The following is a 19,402-nucleotide window of genomic DNA, read 5'->3' as shown; positions in this document are numbered from 1 at the left end:
TCTATATCTGCATCAACATGGATGGATCTAGAGATTATCATACTCATCGAAGTAAGTCAGAAAGAGAAAGACAAATACCATATGTTATCACTTACACGTGGAATCTAAAATACGACACAAATGAACCTATCTACAAAACAGAAACAGACTCACAGACATAGAGAACAGACTTGTGGTTGCCAAGGGGGAGGAGAGATGGGGAAGGAAAGGATTGGGAGTTTGGGATTAGCAAGTGCAAACTAGTATATATAGTATGGATAAACAAGGTCCTACTGTATAGCACAGGCAACTATATTCAATATCCTGTGATAAACCATAAATAGAAAAGAATATGAAAAAAATATATATGTATAACTGAGTCACTTTGATGTACAGCAGAAATTAACACATTGTAAATCAACTATACTTCAAAAAAATTAAAAAAAAGGAAGACTATTACATACAAACAATGGATAACTATAAAATAACAAAAAGGAGGTAACTACAGCAACATGCAACAACAGAGATGGTTTTACATTTATATGTTGAGCAAAAAAGGTGAGGCACAAAAGCATATGTCCTGTATAATTCCATTTCAGTGAAGTCCAGGAAGGATAAACTAAACTATATTGTCTACATTGACACTTAAATGGTATGAAAAAAGGTAAAATTCAGGAGATTGATTATAGCTACTGGCAAGGAAGTGGTGTATGACTGGGAAAGAACATGGGATGCTACCAATGTTCTATATGTTCACCTGTTCTGTATCTACATAGGTGTTAACTTTATAAAAAAATTTTTTAGGGCTTCTGTGGTGGCACAGTGGTTAAGAATCTGCCTGCCAATACAGGGGACATGGGTTCAAGCCCTGGCCTGGGAAGATCCCACATGCTGCGGAGCAACTAAGCCTGTGCTCTGCAACAAGAGAAGCCACCGTAATGAGAAGCCCGCGCACCCACCACGAAAGAAAGGCTGCGCACAGCAACGAAGACCCAATGCTGCCAAAAACAAATAAATAAATTTATTAAAAATAATTTTTTAAACTGGTTACTTCTATTTATACACTTTCTGTATGTGTATTCCTCTTCAAACTCCCTTCATATTCTCTAAAGAGTTTTAATGAGACTGAAATGATCTTTTTAAAGAGAGATAGAACCCTCTTTTAAACCTGGTCCTGGTGCTTTCGTGTGGCAAGACGTCGCAGATTCAATTTACATTACAGAAGCACAAAGGGTATTTCTTTCTGAGTAGGTATTTTTCCTAGGAATACAGCACATACATTTCAACTGAGTTTTACAATTTGTTGGGCATAAAGTTCTTAGAGTACTCACATTTTAATCTCTCATATATAGCTTATTTCCTTTTTAGTTCCTAATTTTATTATTCCCTTTCTCTTCCTTTATTGATCAACCTTACCAGAAGTTTGTATATTTTATTCGTTGTCATTAGTATTACAAACTTTGGTCTTCAGTGACTCACTCTACTGTACCTTAGTTTTATTTTGTTAATTTAATGTATATGTTTTATCTCTGTCCTTTACATTTTGGGGCTTATTCTCATTTTTCTAATTTCTTTTCTTTTTTAAATAAATTTAAAAATTTTGGCTGCAATGGGTCTTCGTTGCTGCACACGGGCTTTCCCTAGTTGCGGTGAGGGGGGGGGTTGCGCTTCGTTAGAGTGTGCAGGCTGCTCATTGCGGTGGCTTCTCTAGTTGTGGAGCACAGGCTCCAGGTGCACGGGCTTCAGTAGTTGTTGCTTGTGGGCTTAGTTGCTCCGCGGCACGTGGAATCTTCCCAGACCAAGGCTCAAACCCGTGTTCCTTTCATTAGCAGGCGGATTCTTAACCACTGTGCCACCAGGGAAGTCCCATTGTTTTTAGAATTTCTTAATTGGACTCTTTGTAACCAAGAAGGACCCTAGGGGGTCTTCCCAGGACAGACCCCTCCCCTATATCCTCTGCTTATTTCCTCTCTGAAGTACCTAGATAATAGTATCTGATGCACATTTCCTGAACTTGTTTTACAGATGCTAAAACCAAATGGGAGAAATTACTTACTTGATGATCATAAGCACCACAGACCTACTGGCACCTAAGGACTGATAATCTTAACCTCTGTGACACCACCCTGTTACCTCACCATCAACCAATTGCAGATTTGTGCATGAGCTGATCATATACCTGGGATGCCCCTCCCTCACCTTGCCTTTAAAGATGCTTTCCTAAGCCCAGAGATAAATCCATGCACTTATGGTCACCTAATCTATGACAAAGGAGGCAAGAATATACAATGGAGAAAAGACAGCCTCTTCAGTAAGTGGTGCTGGGAAAACTGGACAGCTACATGTAAAAGAATGAAATCAGAACACTCCCTAACACTATACACAAAAATAAACTCAAAATGGATTAAAGACCTGAATGCAAGGCAGACACTATAAAACTCTTAGAGGAAAACATAGGCAGAAAAGTCTTTGACATAAATTACAGTAAGATCTTTTTAGACCCACTTCCTAGAGTAATGAAAATAAAAACAAAAATAAACAAAAGGGACCTAATTAAACTTAAAAGCTTTTGCACAGCAAAGGAAGCCATAAACAAGACGAAAAGACAACCGTGAGAATGGGAGAAAATATTTGCAAATGAAGCAGGTGAGAAAAGATTAACCTCCAAATTATACAAACAGCTCATGCAGCTCACTATGAGAAAGACAAACAACCCAATCAAAAAATGGGCAGAAGACCTAAATAGACATTTCTCCAAAGAAGACATACAGATGGCCAACACACACATGAAAGGATGCTCAACATCACTAATTATTAGAGAAATGCAAATCAAAACTACAATGAGGTATCACCTCACACTGGTCAGAATGGCCATCATCAAAAAATCTACAAACAATAAATGCTGGAGAGGGTGTGGAGAAAAGGGAACCCTCTTGCACTGCTGGGAATGTAAATTGATACGGCCACCTATGGAGAACAGCATGGTGGGTTCCTTAAAAAACTATATATAGAACTACCATATGACCCAGCAACCATAACTGAAAAAAAGACACATGCACCCCAATGTTCACTGCAGCACTATTTACAATAGCCAGGATATGAAAGCAACCTAAATGTCCATCAACAGAAGAATGGATAAAGAAGATGTGGTACATCTATACAATGGAATATTACACAGCCATAAAAAGGAACAAAACTGGGTCATTTGTAGAGAAGTGGATGGACCTAGAGACTGTCATGAAGAGTGAAGTAACTCAGAAAGAGAAAAACAAATATTGTCTGTTAACGCATATATGTGGAGTCTAGAAAAATGGTACAGATGATCTTATTTGCAAAGCAGAAATAGAGACAAAGATGTAGAGAACAAACGAATGGATACCAAGAGCGAAAGGAGGGAGGTGGGATGAATTGGGAGATTGGGATTGACATATATACACTATCAATATCATGTATAAAATAGATAACTAATGAGAACCTACTGTATGTAGCTCAGGGAACTCTACCCAATGCTCTGTGGTGACCTAAATGGGAAGGAAATCCAAAAAAGAGGGGATATATGTATAGCTGATTCACTTTGCTGTACAGCAGAAACTAACACAACATTGTAGAGAACTATACTCCACTAAAGATTAATTTTTAAAATTAAAGATAAAAATGTTTTCCTAAAACCCATCAGGGAATTCGGGCTTTTTAAGCACTACCGGTCCTGAACTCCTTGCTTGGCATCCTGTAATAAATGCTGCACTTTCCCTCATCACAACCTGGTATCATTAGTTTGGCTTTACTGTGTACCAGCGAGCAGACACAAGTTTTGTTTGGTAATATCCTCATTCGTAAATTTTCAGCATTCTTGAAAATAATATAAGCATTAATGGCTATGAATATCCCTCTAGTACCTCTTTAGATACATCCCACAAATTTCAATATGTAGCACGGTATTTACTCAGTTCTAAATATTTTTAATATTTTAATAATTTTATTTTTTTACATGAGTTTAAAAATTTTTTCTTTTTTCCTTTTAGATCCAGGATTTGAACGCAGGGTTTTCTGAATCTAGAACCCAGCTCATAATCATTACAATATTCTTTTGCATTCTGGTTTGTTATTAATCAATGAATAGTGATCAAACTCTTTAACATGGTGTACAAGGACCTCTGCAAGATCTGGTCCCTACCACCTTTTCTCTAGACCCATTTGACACCATACTACTCTAATTAACGTGTTTTGGCCGCAAAACGTTTCTTTCATTTCCCAGAACCTGTCATGCTTTTTCATACTTACCAGTCTAAAATGTATGCTCTGGTGTTGCTCCTCTAAATAACAAATAAAGTCTGTTCTTCAGATTTTACCTTAGTCATTACTTCCACAAAAAAACTGAGTCAATTACCTCTAATATAAGCTCATAAACCTAAATAATTCTTCATAATAGTTAGAGTGTAAGAACCATGAGGACAGGGAATATTTCTATATTTGCTTACAACTGTATTTACCCTCAGCACATGAAATAATTTTGCAATAAATAATTTAGAAATAAATTAAGAGGGACTTCCCTGGTGGTGCAGTGGTTAAGAATCTGCCTGGCAATGCAGGTGACATGGGTTCGAGCCCTGGTCCAGGAAGATCCCACATGCTGCGGAGCAACTAAGCCCGTGTGCCACAAATACTGCGCTGTGCTCTAGAGCCTGAGAGCCACAACTACTGAGCCCACGTGACACAACTAGTGAAGCCTGCACGCCTGGAGCTCATGCTCCGCAACAAGAGAAGCCACTGCAGTGAGAAGCCCGTACACTGCAACGAAGAGTAGCCCCTGCTTGCTGCAAGTAGAGAAAGACGGTGTGCAGCACCGAAGACCCAACGCAGCCAAAAATAAATAAATATATTTAAAAAATAAAATAAAGAAACAAATGAACAAACTCCTGCTATATAACAAGTGCTACAGTAGGTTCCAGTTCGAGAAAGGTGAAAAACTGTTGCTATCTCTGGGAACTCACTGTGCCATGTCCTTACCTACACAATCTCTTGAGGGTGGAAACTGTATCTTTCTCTTTATAATCTCCTCAAATTCCAGAATATAATTTTGTGGAAAATAAGTGTTTAATGTTGCTGACTAATGCTACTAGAACTTGCTGGAACAGAAGGGCTTATCTGAAATAAAGCCTTTTCTCTGAGGCGCGTTTTTAACATGACCCTTCCTAAAGTGATTGGTTAAGATGTCTCAAATCGTCATTTTCTTACTATAGCGAAGGCAAAAGTCATTCTGTTTGTAGATATTTTAAAAGCCTCAGTAATGAAAACAGAAATAACAGATTGATAACAAAACAGACTGATGGGAAGAGAATATAAAAATATAAAAGAAGACCCTAAGACCCAAAGATATTTAAGAATTTATATGATAAAGGTATCATTTCAAACAAGTAGGGAAATGATGATCAATTAATAGTGCTAAGACCGCCATGTAAAAATACAAAAAACTGTGCTTCCCTGGTGGCGCAGTGGCTGAGAGTCTGCCTGCCGATGCAGGGGACACAGGTTCGTGTCCTGGTCCAGGAAGATCCCACATGCCGCGGAGCAGCTGGGCCCATGAGCCATGGCCGCTGAGCCTGCACATCCAGAGCCTGTGCTCCGCAACGGGAGAGGCCACAACGGTGTGAGGCCCGCGTACCACAAAAAAATCCAAAAAAACAAAAAATTTAAATCTCTTAATTAAATTTTTTCCCCTTTCAAAGAAAAAAACCTTCACAAAAATCCAATGGGAATATAAATTATAGACACTACATATAAAACAAAAATGCTTACAAATCTGCAACCTTGATAAATAACTGGCAATAAACATAGCACTAACTCATACCTTATACAAGAGTAAATTTCAGCTGATTTAAGACCTATATGTAAAAAAGTAATATGTAACCCTTTGAAAGAGAATAATTAAATTATGATATATTCTTAACATGCAATAAGGTAATTCTATATGTACTAAATGACAAGATCGCCAAGATTATAAAGAGAAAAGTTGTTACAAAATTAAGTATAAAATGTATGTTACCACTTATATAAAATAACAGCTTTGCATATGCATGTATTTATAAATGCATAAGAAAAGTATCAAAGGATACACAATATATTAACAGTCTTATCCATGAAAATAGGATTTGAGAAGAAATGAGATCATGTGAAGAGACTTTAACTCATGAATCAGTAAACTTCTAGTTTCACTGATTTATTTATGAGTGTGTAGTCTCAGGAACGAAATTTAAATCCCATATATTCTCTATAAAAAAAGTATTTTTTCATAGATGTATGCATAGAGAGCTACGAAAAACTTCTGTAAACAGAGGTCGTCCAGTGGTTAAGACTGCGCGCTTCCATGGCAGGGAACACGGGTTCCATCCCTGGTCAGGGAACCCATATGCCACATGGAGAGGCCAAAAAATAAATAAATAAGTAAAATAAAAATCAAATATTCCTTCAGGGAAAGAATTTGGTTGGATATATAACAAAAGGATTAAATGGTCTTCTCGGGGGTGGGGGTGGGGGGTGATTTTTGACTTCTGCCCTACACCTTTTGGGGAGAAGTAAAAATATAAAAAAGAAACTATTAAAAAACAATCTAGGGGCTTCCCCGGTAGTGCACTAATTAAGCATCTGCCTGCCAATGCAGGGGACATGGGTTAGAGCCCTGGTCCGGGAAGATCCCACATGCCGCGGAGCAACTAAGCCCGTGCACCATAATTACTGAGTCTGCGCTCTAGAGCCCGCGAGCCACAACTACAGAAGCCCAAGCGCCTAGTGCCCGTGCTCTGCAATGAGAAGCCACCACAATGAGAAGCCGCGCACTGCAACAAAGAGTAGCTCCCTCTCGCTGCAACTAAAGAAAGCCCACGCGCAGCAACAAAGACCCAATGCAGCCATAAATTAATTATTTAATTAATTAAGAAAAAAATCTAACACACAGAAAGACTTAAAAAATGTATTTGACGATAGGGATGAAAAGTTTTAGAGCACCAAGGAGATAAAATAGTGTGATAGTAAAAATAATTCCACTCATATTTATACACTGGATAAAACACACACAATCTCTCTGGGTCTTGATTTCCTCATCTGTATAGTAAGGGCCTTGTGTTAGATTGTTACATTCCCCCTTGCTTCTTAATTATTTACAATTTTGGACAGCCATAAGAACAAACACTTATAACAAAAAAGAACAGGTCTTATATAGTAAAAGGTTGTTAGATTAAATGTACAATTCAGCTGCACAGATATGTTACATTTGTGCATAAGCTAGTTTTCTCTACTCAGAATGTTAAACAAGAAATTACCTTTTAGTATTTTCTTGTTCTTCTTCTTCTGGGAATGGCTTCTGCTTTTTCTTGGTCTGTTCTTCCAACAGCCAACTTTTCCTCTTCAATCCCTTTTTATGTTCTGAGTTCAGGTTTACACTCTGAACGACAGCTTCAATGACATCTGTAACTGTATCAGGGCCAAGGTGCAGTGCTGTTCCTTCTTCACCTTCATTTAATTCTGGGCTGACAAATTGGGCAGCTTGGAATGCTTGCATTGATACCACAGCCTGGAGGGGACATTTCCGAGGTCGACCTGGCCTGCGTTTCACAAAGTTATTCCCTGTCCTGGCCTGTCTTTGAAGTTTTTTGGCTTTTAAAATTTTATTGACGTGGTCTAGGTTTTTCTTGGTGGCCAAGATTTTGTCATAATTGCACATTTTCCGAGCTTGGCGCTGCATAGCTTCTACTACACTTCTCTTGATATGATGGGGGGAATGGCTGCTGGGCAACTTTTCAGAAAGGAGTGAGATGCTACTACTGCAAGAGTCACTGGGGACTGCAGGCACTAGAAGGCTGTCTGGTTTTCCCAGGGTTCGCTCCTTGCTGTGGCTATGGACTGGACTGGAGGAAGGTGGCACAGAGGCAGATGCGATCACAGCATCAATATTTTTCTCCAGGGGCTCTTGGTCCTCATGTTGTACCAACCGCTGCAGCAGACTATCCACAGAGTCATCCCCAGATGAAACCAATCTTGGACTTCGAGACGGAACTCCGTTCACTAAATAAGACAACAAATCACACATGATAAAAACTGAACACAACTGGTTATTTAAATAACTTTACAAAGAATAAAAGACAAGGAATACCACTCTACTTTTCATAGCAAGATTAAATATCATATTGGGTTGGCCAAAAAAGTGCCTTCGGTTTTTAAGTAAAAATAAAAGACACATTTTTCATTTTCACCAAGAACTTTATTGAACAATGTATTCACTCTTTTGTTCCACTACCTTCTGCCATTTTTCAGGCAACTTCATAATTCCATCTTCCCAAAACTTTTTATCTTTTTGAGCAAAGAACTGTTCCAGGTGCCTTTTACAGTCTTCCAGGGAATAGAAATTTTTTCCATTAAGAGAATTTTGTAAAGGCCTAAATAAATGAAAATCTGAAGGTGCAATGTCTGGTGAATACGGAGGATGAATCAGAACTTCCCAGACAAGCTGTAAGAGTTTTTGCCTGGTCATCAAAGAAACATGTGGTCTTGTGCTATCCTGATGGAAGATTATGCGTTTTCTGCTGACTAATTCTGGATCATCAATTGCTGCTTTCAGTTGGTCTAACTGGGAGAAGCATTTGTTGGAATTACTCGTTTTGTTTTCCAGAAGGAGTTCATAATAGAGGACTCCCTTCCAATCCCACCATATATATAACATCACCATCTTTGGATGAAGACCGGCCTTAGATGTGGTTGGTGGTGGTTTATTTCGCTTGCCCCATGATCTCTTCCATTCCACATTATTGTTCAGTATCCACTTTTCATCGCCCGTCACGATGTGTTTTGAAAATGGAACATTTTCGTTATGTTCAGTAGAGATTCGCATGTGGAAATACGGTCAAGAAGGGTTTTTTTCGCTTAACTTATGTGGAATCCAAACATCGCAGCAATTCACATAACCAAGCTGATGCGAATGATTTTCAACACTTGATTTAGATATTTTGAGTATGGCGGCTATCTCCCACATGGTATAATGTTGACTGTTCTCAATTAATGTCTTGATTTGATCGCTATCAACTTCAAATGGTCTACCTGACCATGGAGCATCATCCAGTGAGAAATCTCCAGCACGAAACTTCACAAACCATTTCTGACACGTTCGATCACTCACAGCACCTTCTCCAACCACTGCACAAATCTTTTTTTGCATTTCAGTTGCGTTTTTACCTTTCTTGAAATAATAAAGCATAATATGCCGAAAATGTTGCTTTTTTCCTTCCATCTTCAATATTAAAATGGCTACACAAAAATTCACCAATTTTGGTAAGTCTTTTTTTATTTTTTTAAGAATTTATTTATTTATTTTTGGCTGCGTTGGGTCTTCGTTACTACACGCAGTCTTTCTCTAATTGCGGCGAGAGGGGGCTACTCTTTGTTGAGGTGCGTGGGTTTCTTATCACGGTGGCTTCTCTTGCTGCAGAGCACGGGCTTTAGGCACACAGGCTTCAGTAGTTGTGGTACACAGGCTCAGTAGTTGTGGCTCGCAGGCTCTAGAGCACAGGCTCAGTAGTTGTGGCACATGGGTTCAGTAGCTCCGTGGCATGTGGGATCTTCCCGGATCAGGGATAGAACCCATGTCCCCTGCATTGGCAGGCGGTTTCTTAACTACTGCGCCATAAGGGAAGTCCTGATAAGTCTTTTTTTAAATGTACGCTGATATGACAACTGTCACATACAATCTAACAAAATTGTTTTGAATGAAGTTAAAAACAACTAAGTGCTACTAGAGCCATCTTGCAGAAAAAACCGAACGAACCTTTTGGCCAGCCCAATACCATATGCATTTGTCTTTCACAGGCAAGCTGATAGTTTCCTGAATAGGGTACATTACAGTACCCACAATAAATTCAAAGTTGGCCCATGTTTCCCTAATAAAACGTGGTGGGTCAAAAAAACAATTCTCACTCTCTGAGACGAGGAGCAGAAAGAATAGAGCTTATTTCTTTAAAAATGAAGGTCCAGTTAAGAGACTCAACAGCTAAATATTGAATAAAGAACTAAACTTTAAATACATATATTTCTAGTCCAGTGCTTTTTCTGACAATGTTTTAAGTGCAAAGGAATATAAGTGAAATTCTCACCAGGGAAGCCCGGTTCAGTGGTTTTTTTGACAGATTTCTTAGGAATTTTTCTATAGATCATATCACCTGTAAACAGATATATTTTTTCTTCTTCCTATCTGTATGCCTTTTATTTCTAAAAATCAGGTTTTTAAAATAATTAAAAATGGATGTTAGATTTTGGCAAATGTTTTCTCTTTACCTAGATGATTATGATTTTCTGTTAATTTCGTAAAATACACTAATTGATTTTCTAATGTTAATCCAACCTTGCATTCCTGAAATAAACCCACGTGGTCCTGGTATGCTATACATTCAACATACTGGATTCAATCTGATAATATTTTGTACCGTTTGCATTCATGCTTAATAGTGTGTAGTTTTCTGGTAATGTGTTGCTTGGTTTCAGAATCAGGGTAATGCTGGCCTTCATAAAATGCACTGGGAAAATGCTCCTACTTTCTGGAATAGTTTTTATATACTTACTATTATTTTTTCCTTAAATAGTCATGATTGAAGCTATTTGGGCTTTGAGTTTACATTGTAGAATGGTTTTAAACTGCAAGTTGAATTTCTTAAATAGATGTAGGGCTCTTTAGGCTATGTATTCTTGAGTTTTAGTAGCTGGTGTTTTTCAAAGAATGTGCTCTTTTTTTATCAAATTTATTGGCATAAAACTGTTCGTTATGCTCCCTTATTGTCCTGTTATGGTATGTAGCAATTGCACTGATATTCTCTCTTTCATTCCTGATACTGCTAATTCAATTTCTTTTTTCTTAATCCTTTCAGCTACAGTTCTCCTTTAAAAAAAATTTTTTTTGATAAACCAGTATAAGCTTTCATTGATTAATGTTTTCTGTTTATTTTTGCTCTTATATTTATCATTTTTCTTCCATCTAATTTGGGTTTAATTTGTTCTAATGTCTTTAGCTTCCTAAAGGTGAGAGTTTGGGCTTAGACCTTTTTTGTTTAATAACGTAACTTTGTAAAGCTAAAAACAGACTTAGCTATACTCCATAAAATGTATGTGTTTTCATTTTTATTTAATTTAAAAGATTTTCTAATTTTGTCTGTGATTTCCTCTTTGACTTATGGGCTATTTAGAAGTGTGTTGTTAACTTTTCACTTATTTGGGGAATGTCAAGATATCCTGTGTTACTGAATTCTAATTCAATTCCATTGTGTTCTTAAAATATATTCTGTATGGTTTCAAACTTTTAAAGTTTATTAAGATGTTTTATGGTCCAGAATATGATGCTACCTTGATATAATTCCACATGAACTTCAAAAGAATATAAGAAAAGGGTGTTTTATATTTATTTACTGAAAATTTCTGGAACTCTTCATTCCTTTGGTAGAGCCATGTTTCCATCTACTATGATTTTTCTGTTTGAAGAACATTTCTACTACCGTAAACCTGCTGGCAACCAATTCTTTAAGCTTGTTTTTCTGATAATGTTTATTTTGCCTTCATTTCTGAAGGGTATTTCACTGGTTATAGAATATTAAATTGATAGGTTTTTTTTCCCCTTCCAGCATTTTAAAGACATTACTTTTATTGTCTTCTGTCTTACAACATCTCTGACAATCCATCTGCTGTGATTCGTTCCAGTGTTCCTCTGTATACTATGTGTTTTCTTGTCTCTTTGCTTTTGCTGGTTAATTTTAAGATTTTCTCTTAACCACCAGTTTTAAGAAATTTGATAATGATGTCCCTTGATTTCTGTATGTTTGTGTATCCTGCTTGGGATTTGTGGGACTTCATGGATCTATGGGCTGATAACTTTCATTAAGTGTGAAAAAGTTCTGAGGATTATTTCTTCAAATATTTTTTATTCCTCCTTGTAAGACTCAGATCCTATGTATGTTGGCCCTGCTGATACTGTACCACAGGGTCACTGAAATTCTATTCATTTTATATCACTTTTTTCCCCCCACTTCTACATTTCATTTTACATAGATTTTATTAGTATTTCTGCAAGTTCAAAGATCTTTTCTTCTGTAGTGTCTAATCTGCTGTTATCCCATTCAGTGAAATTTTCATTTCAGATATTTATCACCTAAAGAAGTTAACATTAGATTTTAAAAATATCTTCCATTTTTACTATTCGCTATATTCATATTTTCCTTTAAATTCTCAAAGATAGCTGTTTTAATGTACTTGTCTGTTAATTCCATCACATGTTATTTCTGTGGCAGTTCCCACCGACTGATTTTTACTCCACTAAGTCATACTTTCTTGCTTCTTGGCATGTCTATTAATTTTTGATTGGATGCTGGACACTGTAATGATACACTGTTAAATGCTCAGATTTTGCTGTCATCCTTTTTTTAACATGTTAAGTTGGAGAAATTGAATATACATAGTTTCTGGTTGATTTATTTGCCTTTCAATTGCAAAATAAAGGCTGCCATTCCTGGGCTGCTGGAGTAAATGAGAATGCTAGGTCAACCAAGATGGAGGATACATTGATCAAGAAAAACTTAGCTTTATACTGAACGGAAATTAAGCTTGCCTTTGGCTCTGCAAGGCAACTGGGGGCACGACCAACCTACAACAAATTTTAATTAATTTTTTTCTTTGTCTCACAGGCAATATAAATCTGCATGAGAGACAGAAGGTGAGTATGAGCTTGTGTTCAGAAACTCGTTTTTCTGCTCCACCCAAAGCTAAAACTGAAACAAGGATCTAGCTTCTGTGATAGATTTGTTTCTATTTGCTCTTACACTGGTGTCACCATTAAGGAGTTACACATCTATGCAGGGAAATCTGATGTGAACTTCTGTCTGCTGGAGTTCTAGGCTTTGTCCTTTGTCTCTTATACCTGAATGTGTTCCAATAACCAGGCTCTATACCACCAGGACTCAAGCAGATGTTAAGTAGCTCTAATGCTCTTTATGTGTGTTGAATCAAGCTTTCTGAAAGTTTCTGGTTTTCTATTTATGCATTTCAAAGTTCAGCAAATATTTTAAGAAATGTTTTCCACATTTTATCTAGTATTTTTAGTTCTTGGTACCAAGAAGTTTGTTTGCTCTGCACATCTAATCTACCACACTACTGGAAATAAAGAGGTCTAATCTATTCCAATACTACCTAAATTCTAACAGTCCCCTTTCCTCATCTCAAGCCTCCAAACTGCTCTAACTTTACCTCTACCTGCAAACTGTTTTAAAAAATCTTTTCCCCAGGACTTCCCTGGTGGCGCAGTGGTTAAGAATCTGCCTGCCAATGCAGGGGACACGGGTTTGAGCCCTGGTCCGAGAAGATCCCACCTGCTGTGGAGCAACTAAGCCTGTGAGCCACAACTACTAAGCCTGCGCTCTAGAGCCCGCAAGCCACAACTACTGAAGCTCGCATGCCTGGAGCCCGTGCTCCGCAAGAATAGAAGCCACCGCAATGAGAAGCCCATGCTCCACAACAAAGAATAGCCCCTGCTTGCCACAACTAGAGAAAGCCCGTGTGCAGCAACAAGACTGAACGCAGCCAAAAAAACCAAAAACCACTTTTCCCCAATCATTTCACACTTTCTGTCCAAATCTTTCTTGACCTCTTTATTACGTCTGACATTAAGAGATTTCTATGACATGTACTCTTTACCTTTTTTATTAAAAAACTATTTAAGGGCTTCCCTGGTGGCGCAGTGGCTGAGAGTCCGCCTGCTGGTGCAGGGGACATGGGTTCGTGCCCCGGTCCGGGAAGATCCCACGTGCCGTGGAGCGGCTGGGCCCGTGAGCCATGGCCGCTGAGCCTGCGCGTCCGGAGCCTGTGCTCCGCAACGGGAGAGGCCACAACAGTGAGAGGCCTGCGTACCGCAAAAAAATGAACAAACAAACAAAAAAACTGTTTAAAAATTTTGTGTCATTCACTGACATCTTTTCATCCACTTCCCTCTCAAATCTAATGTATCTTAAATCTCCAACGCTGTCATCTTTTCAAATTACACTTTCTCCCTGGGCCTCATTCACTGCCAAATTCAAGTTTATCTACATACTGCTAGATGTGTATCTCTACCATAGGTGTCATAAACTATAAACCACACCGTCCAAATGGCTATTTAACATCTCTACCTCAATAGCCCAAAGACAGCTCAAATTTAATATATCCAAACCTGAAGCCATTATCTACTGTCTTCACACATTTCTCGTGCCACAGTCCATTCTCCATATTGTAATGTTTTACATTTTTCTAAAATGCCTATGTGGCAGACTATATTATCATTCATAAATATTTGCTGTTCCTCCCTTGATAGGATTATACTTCCCATACTTCCTTGACATAAGACTTAACCATGTGACTCGCTTTGGCACTGAAATGTGAGAAGTAACATATGTTACTTCTGGGCAGAAATTTTAAGAGCTGGTTAGTGCTTCGCTGTGGCCTTTTACTCTGTTTCATAAGACAAGCAACATTCCAGATAGATAGAGGCTGCTCCATCAGACAGGTTACTAGAGGGAAGACAATATGGAGCAGACCTGTCATGGTCATACAGCATGAATAAAAAATAAAGCCTTTGTTGTTTTCAGTCACTGAAATTTTGGGATTTTTTTTAGCACTGCAAAATCTAGCCTATTCTCAATGATACAATATATGAAATAATTTTCATCTTCCCTGTTCAAAATCCTTCAATAGCTCCCAACTGCATCTACAATAAAGTTTCAATTCCCTCAAATAAAAAAGTACACCATATCTGATATAGTCCATTATTACTTTTACAACTTCATGTCCTTGTCCCACCTGTCTACTCAAATTATAGTAGTATATATGTCACATTTTCAGTATGTCAGTGGTTAGTGCTTGAGTTCCTCTGTGTGTCATAACATTTTGTATACTGGCCTGTTATAGAATTTAACATACTTTTTAAGTGGTGAATATATTCAAATCCTTGAGGACAGGAACTTATCTTATTCATATTTGTATCCCCAGTGCTCTGTATATACAGTTACCCTAAATAAATAGTTTACTAAAGTAAAACATTTTGGTGATTTTCTTCACAGATATGTCTCTTATTGAAATCTCATTCATTTTTTTCGGGGGTTGGCAAACTTCTTCTATAAGAAGAGAGATAGTAAATACTTTAGGCTTTTGAGGACACACACAATTTCTCGCGTATAATTTTTTCTTTTCCTTTAAAAAAACAGAAACAAAAACCAGCCCTTTAAAAATGTAAAATCAATTCTTAGCTTGAAGGCTGCACAAAAAAGAGGCCTTGGACAACATTTAGTCCACAGGCTATGGTTTGCTGAACCCTGGTCTAGGCTGACACCATCAAAATTAGTCAGTCATTGCATTAGTCAGTGTAAAGACAAAGTACTATGAGACACAAAACTACCATTGCTGTTTGAATTCCACTGTACCTTTGGCACAATGGTACTAATAAAAAGCTTCAAATATGGTGAAGATAATCATCAAATAAAAATTAAACAAATTTACCATATTGATACAATTTGACAGTGAGCCCTTGAGTACTGATGAAGAAATTAAATTTTCTGACCATAAGTAATAAGTGATCTCCTAATTAAAACCACATGGACAGAAAGCTAAGGAATGATATGTGACTTCCTTGCTAAAACTTTCAAAGGCTTCTAAGTGTTATCAATAAGGCTCTACATGACTGGTCCCTACCTGCCCTTCCAGCCTCATATTCAGTCACTGCCTTTACTCCAACCACACTGGCTCTTTTATTTAATTTCTTGAACTCTCTATTCTCCCCTTTACATATATTACTCCCACTACTGGGAATGAAACTACCACTCCCCATTTCTCCTGATAATACTGATAAATTAAAAATGATTTCCTACTCTCCAATCCCTGGTAAAGGCAGAAGATATATATCATTATTATTATTATTATTATTTTGGTAAACACACATACTATCAGTAAAAAGAAAACTGAGAGTACAACCTAAATCTAAGTATAAAGTGTACAGATATGTTATACTGTATGAAGAAGTTATATATATTTAAAATATGTAAACATTTAAAAAGTTGATTAGAAATAAATATTAATAGAGGTTCTTCTTACAACCTCAGATTGTTTTACATATCTCAAAGATTTGTAAATGCTACTGGAAACTATTACTTTACTAAATAATTTTATATATATCTAAGTCTTTATTAAGTAGCTCTAATCTACACTCCCCTATTACACTACACGCCCCATTACCTCAATTCAACTTTCAAAATCTGTATTTTTGTGTGCGCCTACCCTTCTACCTATTCATTTTGAATTATCCCTTCTGAACTATATTAAAATCACTATACCTCTACAAACCTTCAGTTACAGGATAAATTACGTTACTAGGGATGTAAGTACAACATGATAAGTAAAATTAACACTGCTGTATATTATATATTAAAGTTGCTAAGAGAGTAAATCCTAAGAGTTCTCATCACAAGGAAAAAAATGTGTTTTTTTCTTTTACTTTATATCTATATGAGATGATGGATGTTCAGTAAACTTATTGTGGTAATCATTTCATGATATAAGTAAGTCAAATCATTATGCTGTACACCTTATACAGTGCTTTATGTCAATTATATCTCAATAAAACTGGAAGAAAAAACAAAATCAGTATACCTCATGGAGTATGCTTAACTGGACATGAAAGGGGTAAAAGGTGAACACTTTTATTGTTTCAATATACATTATTATTCTCACATCTCAGGACCACTTTTGTTTGTTTTTTCTAAATATTATACTGCAAGCTAATAAATTGTAATCTACAATGTAAAGCTATTATAAGGGAGTTCCCTGGTGGTCTAGAGGTTAGGATTTGGCGTTTTCACTGCCGTGGCCCAGGTTTAATCCCTAGTCGGGGAACTGAGATCTCACAAGCCATCCGGCACGGCCAAAGAAAAAAAATCTATTTTAAGTCTGTTCACAAGTAACAGTTGGGAAATTATCTTCAAAGTCTGTTAAAACAAATAGCACTTGCCTGTCGAAGAAGTACTCTCAGATGAAGACCTCTTTCGTGTAGGGCTACAGTTTGTGCTCTCTGACGGTCGCTGGGAAGACTTATCTGAAGTTGGCTGGGAACCTGGAGAGACAGGAAAAGACAGAAATCATAGGAAAATCCAAGTCTAAAAATAAAGTTAAACCATTCTGTGTTAGAACTGTAATATTTTAGCTGTTGCCACTGCCATTCTCTGTAATAATATGACTTTCAAGCTGACAATAAGAGGACATTAAGCGAAGGACAAATGACACTAGATGTTGCGGACAGAATTCCACAGGTCTCATACATAATTTCTCCTGTTACATTAATAGAGGAAAAACTAGTTTTAGTGGAAAAATGAAAAAAATATATGATTTAGTTTTTATGTATTATACTATGAAACATATTAAGATATTTATTGATAAAAATTACTAGAAATAATATAATAAACCTGCTCTTGATTATTGACTCAAATTCATCATATAAACTGACAAAACCTACAATGCAATTAATTAGGAACAACTGATTTGAGAAAAGCAGGTCCGACCTGCGCATTTTATTTAATAGAATCAAAGATGAAAATTAAAAGAGGTGAACCTTAAATCCATACATTCCATATAATCCAGAGAACACTCTGAAAGAATTTGTTATTACTTTATATTATACATGGAATAGAATAAGCCTCCTTTAACGCTTACTTAAAGTTCCTTGGTTGTATACATAGAAGTTCATGAAGACAAAGAAACTCCATTTCCTTTAAAAAAAAAAAAAAGTCTCATACTCTTACCAAAACCCCAAATAAATGCAGCATAATTTAACACAACTCTTATTCAAGGGAAAAGTATGTCGTTCAGGAAAGACTATTTCCTGAATAAAATATACTTGGCTCTGATATTAGACTCCTTATACCCTAAAAAGCCAGCTGTTGAGAATACATAATGAATGTCAACTGGTTTGTCAAAAAACTAGTAGCACTCTGAAATGTTCACTCTTAACTTGAAAAACATTACAAATAAAAAGCCTTACATATAAACTGGAGGCCCAAAAGGTACCATAAATCAAATACTTGAAGATGAGATTTTTTAAAGTTCTGCCTCTAAATGAGAGTTAACTCCTTAATGAACGGACTGACTATAGGACAACTTGGGGACAGAAGAACTCAATGGAGCTAAGTTTCTAATATTTCCCTTAATAGTAAACCATGAGCTTTCTTTTAATCACGCAGTATCTTAAATCACATCACTGTAAATACTCTTTTAGCAGGCTCTTTTAGCGCTGATTAGGTGAGATATAAGACTATGTGTTGCCATTCAAGAGTAACAAATTAGATTTTGGGGAAATTGATGTGATAGTACCTCCTGCTTTGGAAACACAGTGATGACTACAGTAAGATATAATTAAGAAGCAAGACTGTTTATTGTTGAATCTTAAAAACAGATACAAAAGGGATTTTAAAAACCAACAGTAAAATAAATCCCCCTAGAGTGTGGTTCAGATAAGATTTCCATTAAAGAGCTAAATACCACAATAAAATAGCTAAGAAGTAAAAGCCCAGGCATCAGTGAAGATATAACTTTAAGTATTAATACTGAAAAATTCATATACTGAACAGATAAATATTGCCTACTCAGACACACAGCCAAGACAGAAGACAACAGTGGCCAAGAAGCTTGAGACATCACTGAACTCCCTTTACCATTACTCTCCTGACTAATGGACAAACAATCTTAGATTAAGAACTAGGGAAAGAAGGGGTTGGAGAGCACTTTATAAAGTCTTCTCTCTCAGCCATAAACTAACATTTATTGACTACAGTTTATATGTTTGGCACTATGCTAGACAATGTGGAGGTGGGGGGAGGGAGAGACAAAAACAGTATAATAGTTTCTGCCCTCAAGGAGCTTATTTAGGGTCTTGTATGTTATCATGTATTACACTTCAGGTGGCATTTGTGCCATCCATTCTTGAGCTCCGTCTTCAGTTTCTAGGCTATTTGGCAACGTTTCCCAAATTTCTTGCTCATCTTCAAGAAAGTCTTGATGAAGGCTTCAACTATACCTTTGATCATCAGGATATCCTGAGAATCACCCTGCCTGGCCTCACCCACCTCAGGGTAAAAGAGGGTACAGGCACTTTCTTCAAAGCTCCTTCTTTTGGTGGCATCTGGAGCTGCAGAGGAGGCAGTGGGAGGTGGAATGGGGGTCAGATCCCCGGAGATCGTTATTGGCAGCTTTGTACAGCAATTCCTGAGAAACTGAAACAATTGAGAGAGAGATGGCTTAGCTCACTTAGCTTCTGAGCCATTTTTCATTTCCTGAAAGTAATGGAGGCCAGCAGCCTATTCTTAGGATGTAATAGGAAACTGGAATAAAA

The 19,402-nt window shown here is 37.1% G+C and overlaps 1 protein-coding gene across 2 annotated transcripts in view; it reads right to left on the bottom strand.

Moving 5' to 3' along the window:
• The window catches only part of ASH1L (ASH1 like histone lysine methyltransferase), a 204,352-nt gene that overhangs the window by 107,313 nt on the left and 77,637 nt on the right, over positions 1 to 19,402 (bottom strand). For both annotated transcript variants that reach the window (XM_030842181.2, XM_060298439.2), the window contains exons 4-5: positions 17,030 to 17,131; positions 7,296 to 8,037 (exon numbers count right to left, since the gene is read on the bottom strand). In XM_030842181.2, coding sequence (XP_030698041.1) covers positions 7,296 to 8,037; positions 17,030 to 17,131 — 844 coding nt within the window. The remainder of the gene's footprint in view (positions 1 to 7,295; positions 8,038 to 17,029; positions 17,132 to 19,402) is intronic.

Source organism: Globicephala melas, chromosome 1 (assembly GCF_963455315.2).
Source record: "Globicephala melas chromosome 1, mGloMel1.2, whole genome shotgun sequence".
Classification (NCBI taxonomy): Eukaryota; Metazoa; Chordata; class Mammalia; order Artiodactyla; family Delphinidae; genus Globicephala; species Globicephala melas.
The sequence above is the reverse complement of the archived record's forward strand: the minus strand, read 5'-3'. Positions and strand labels throughout refer to the sequence as shown.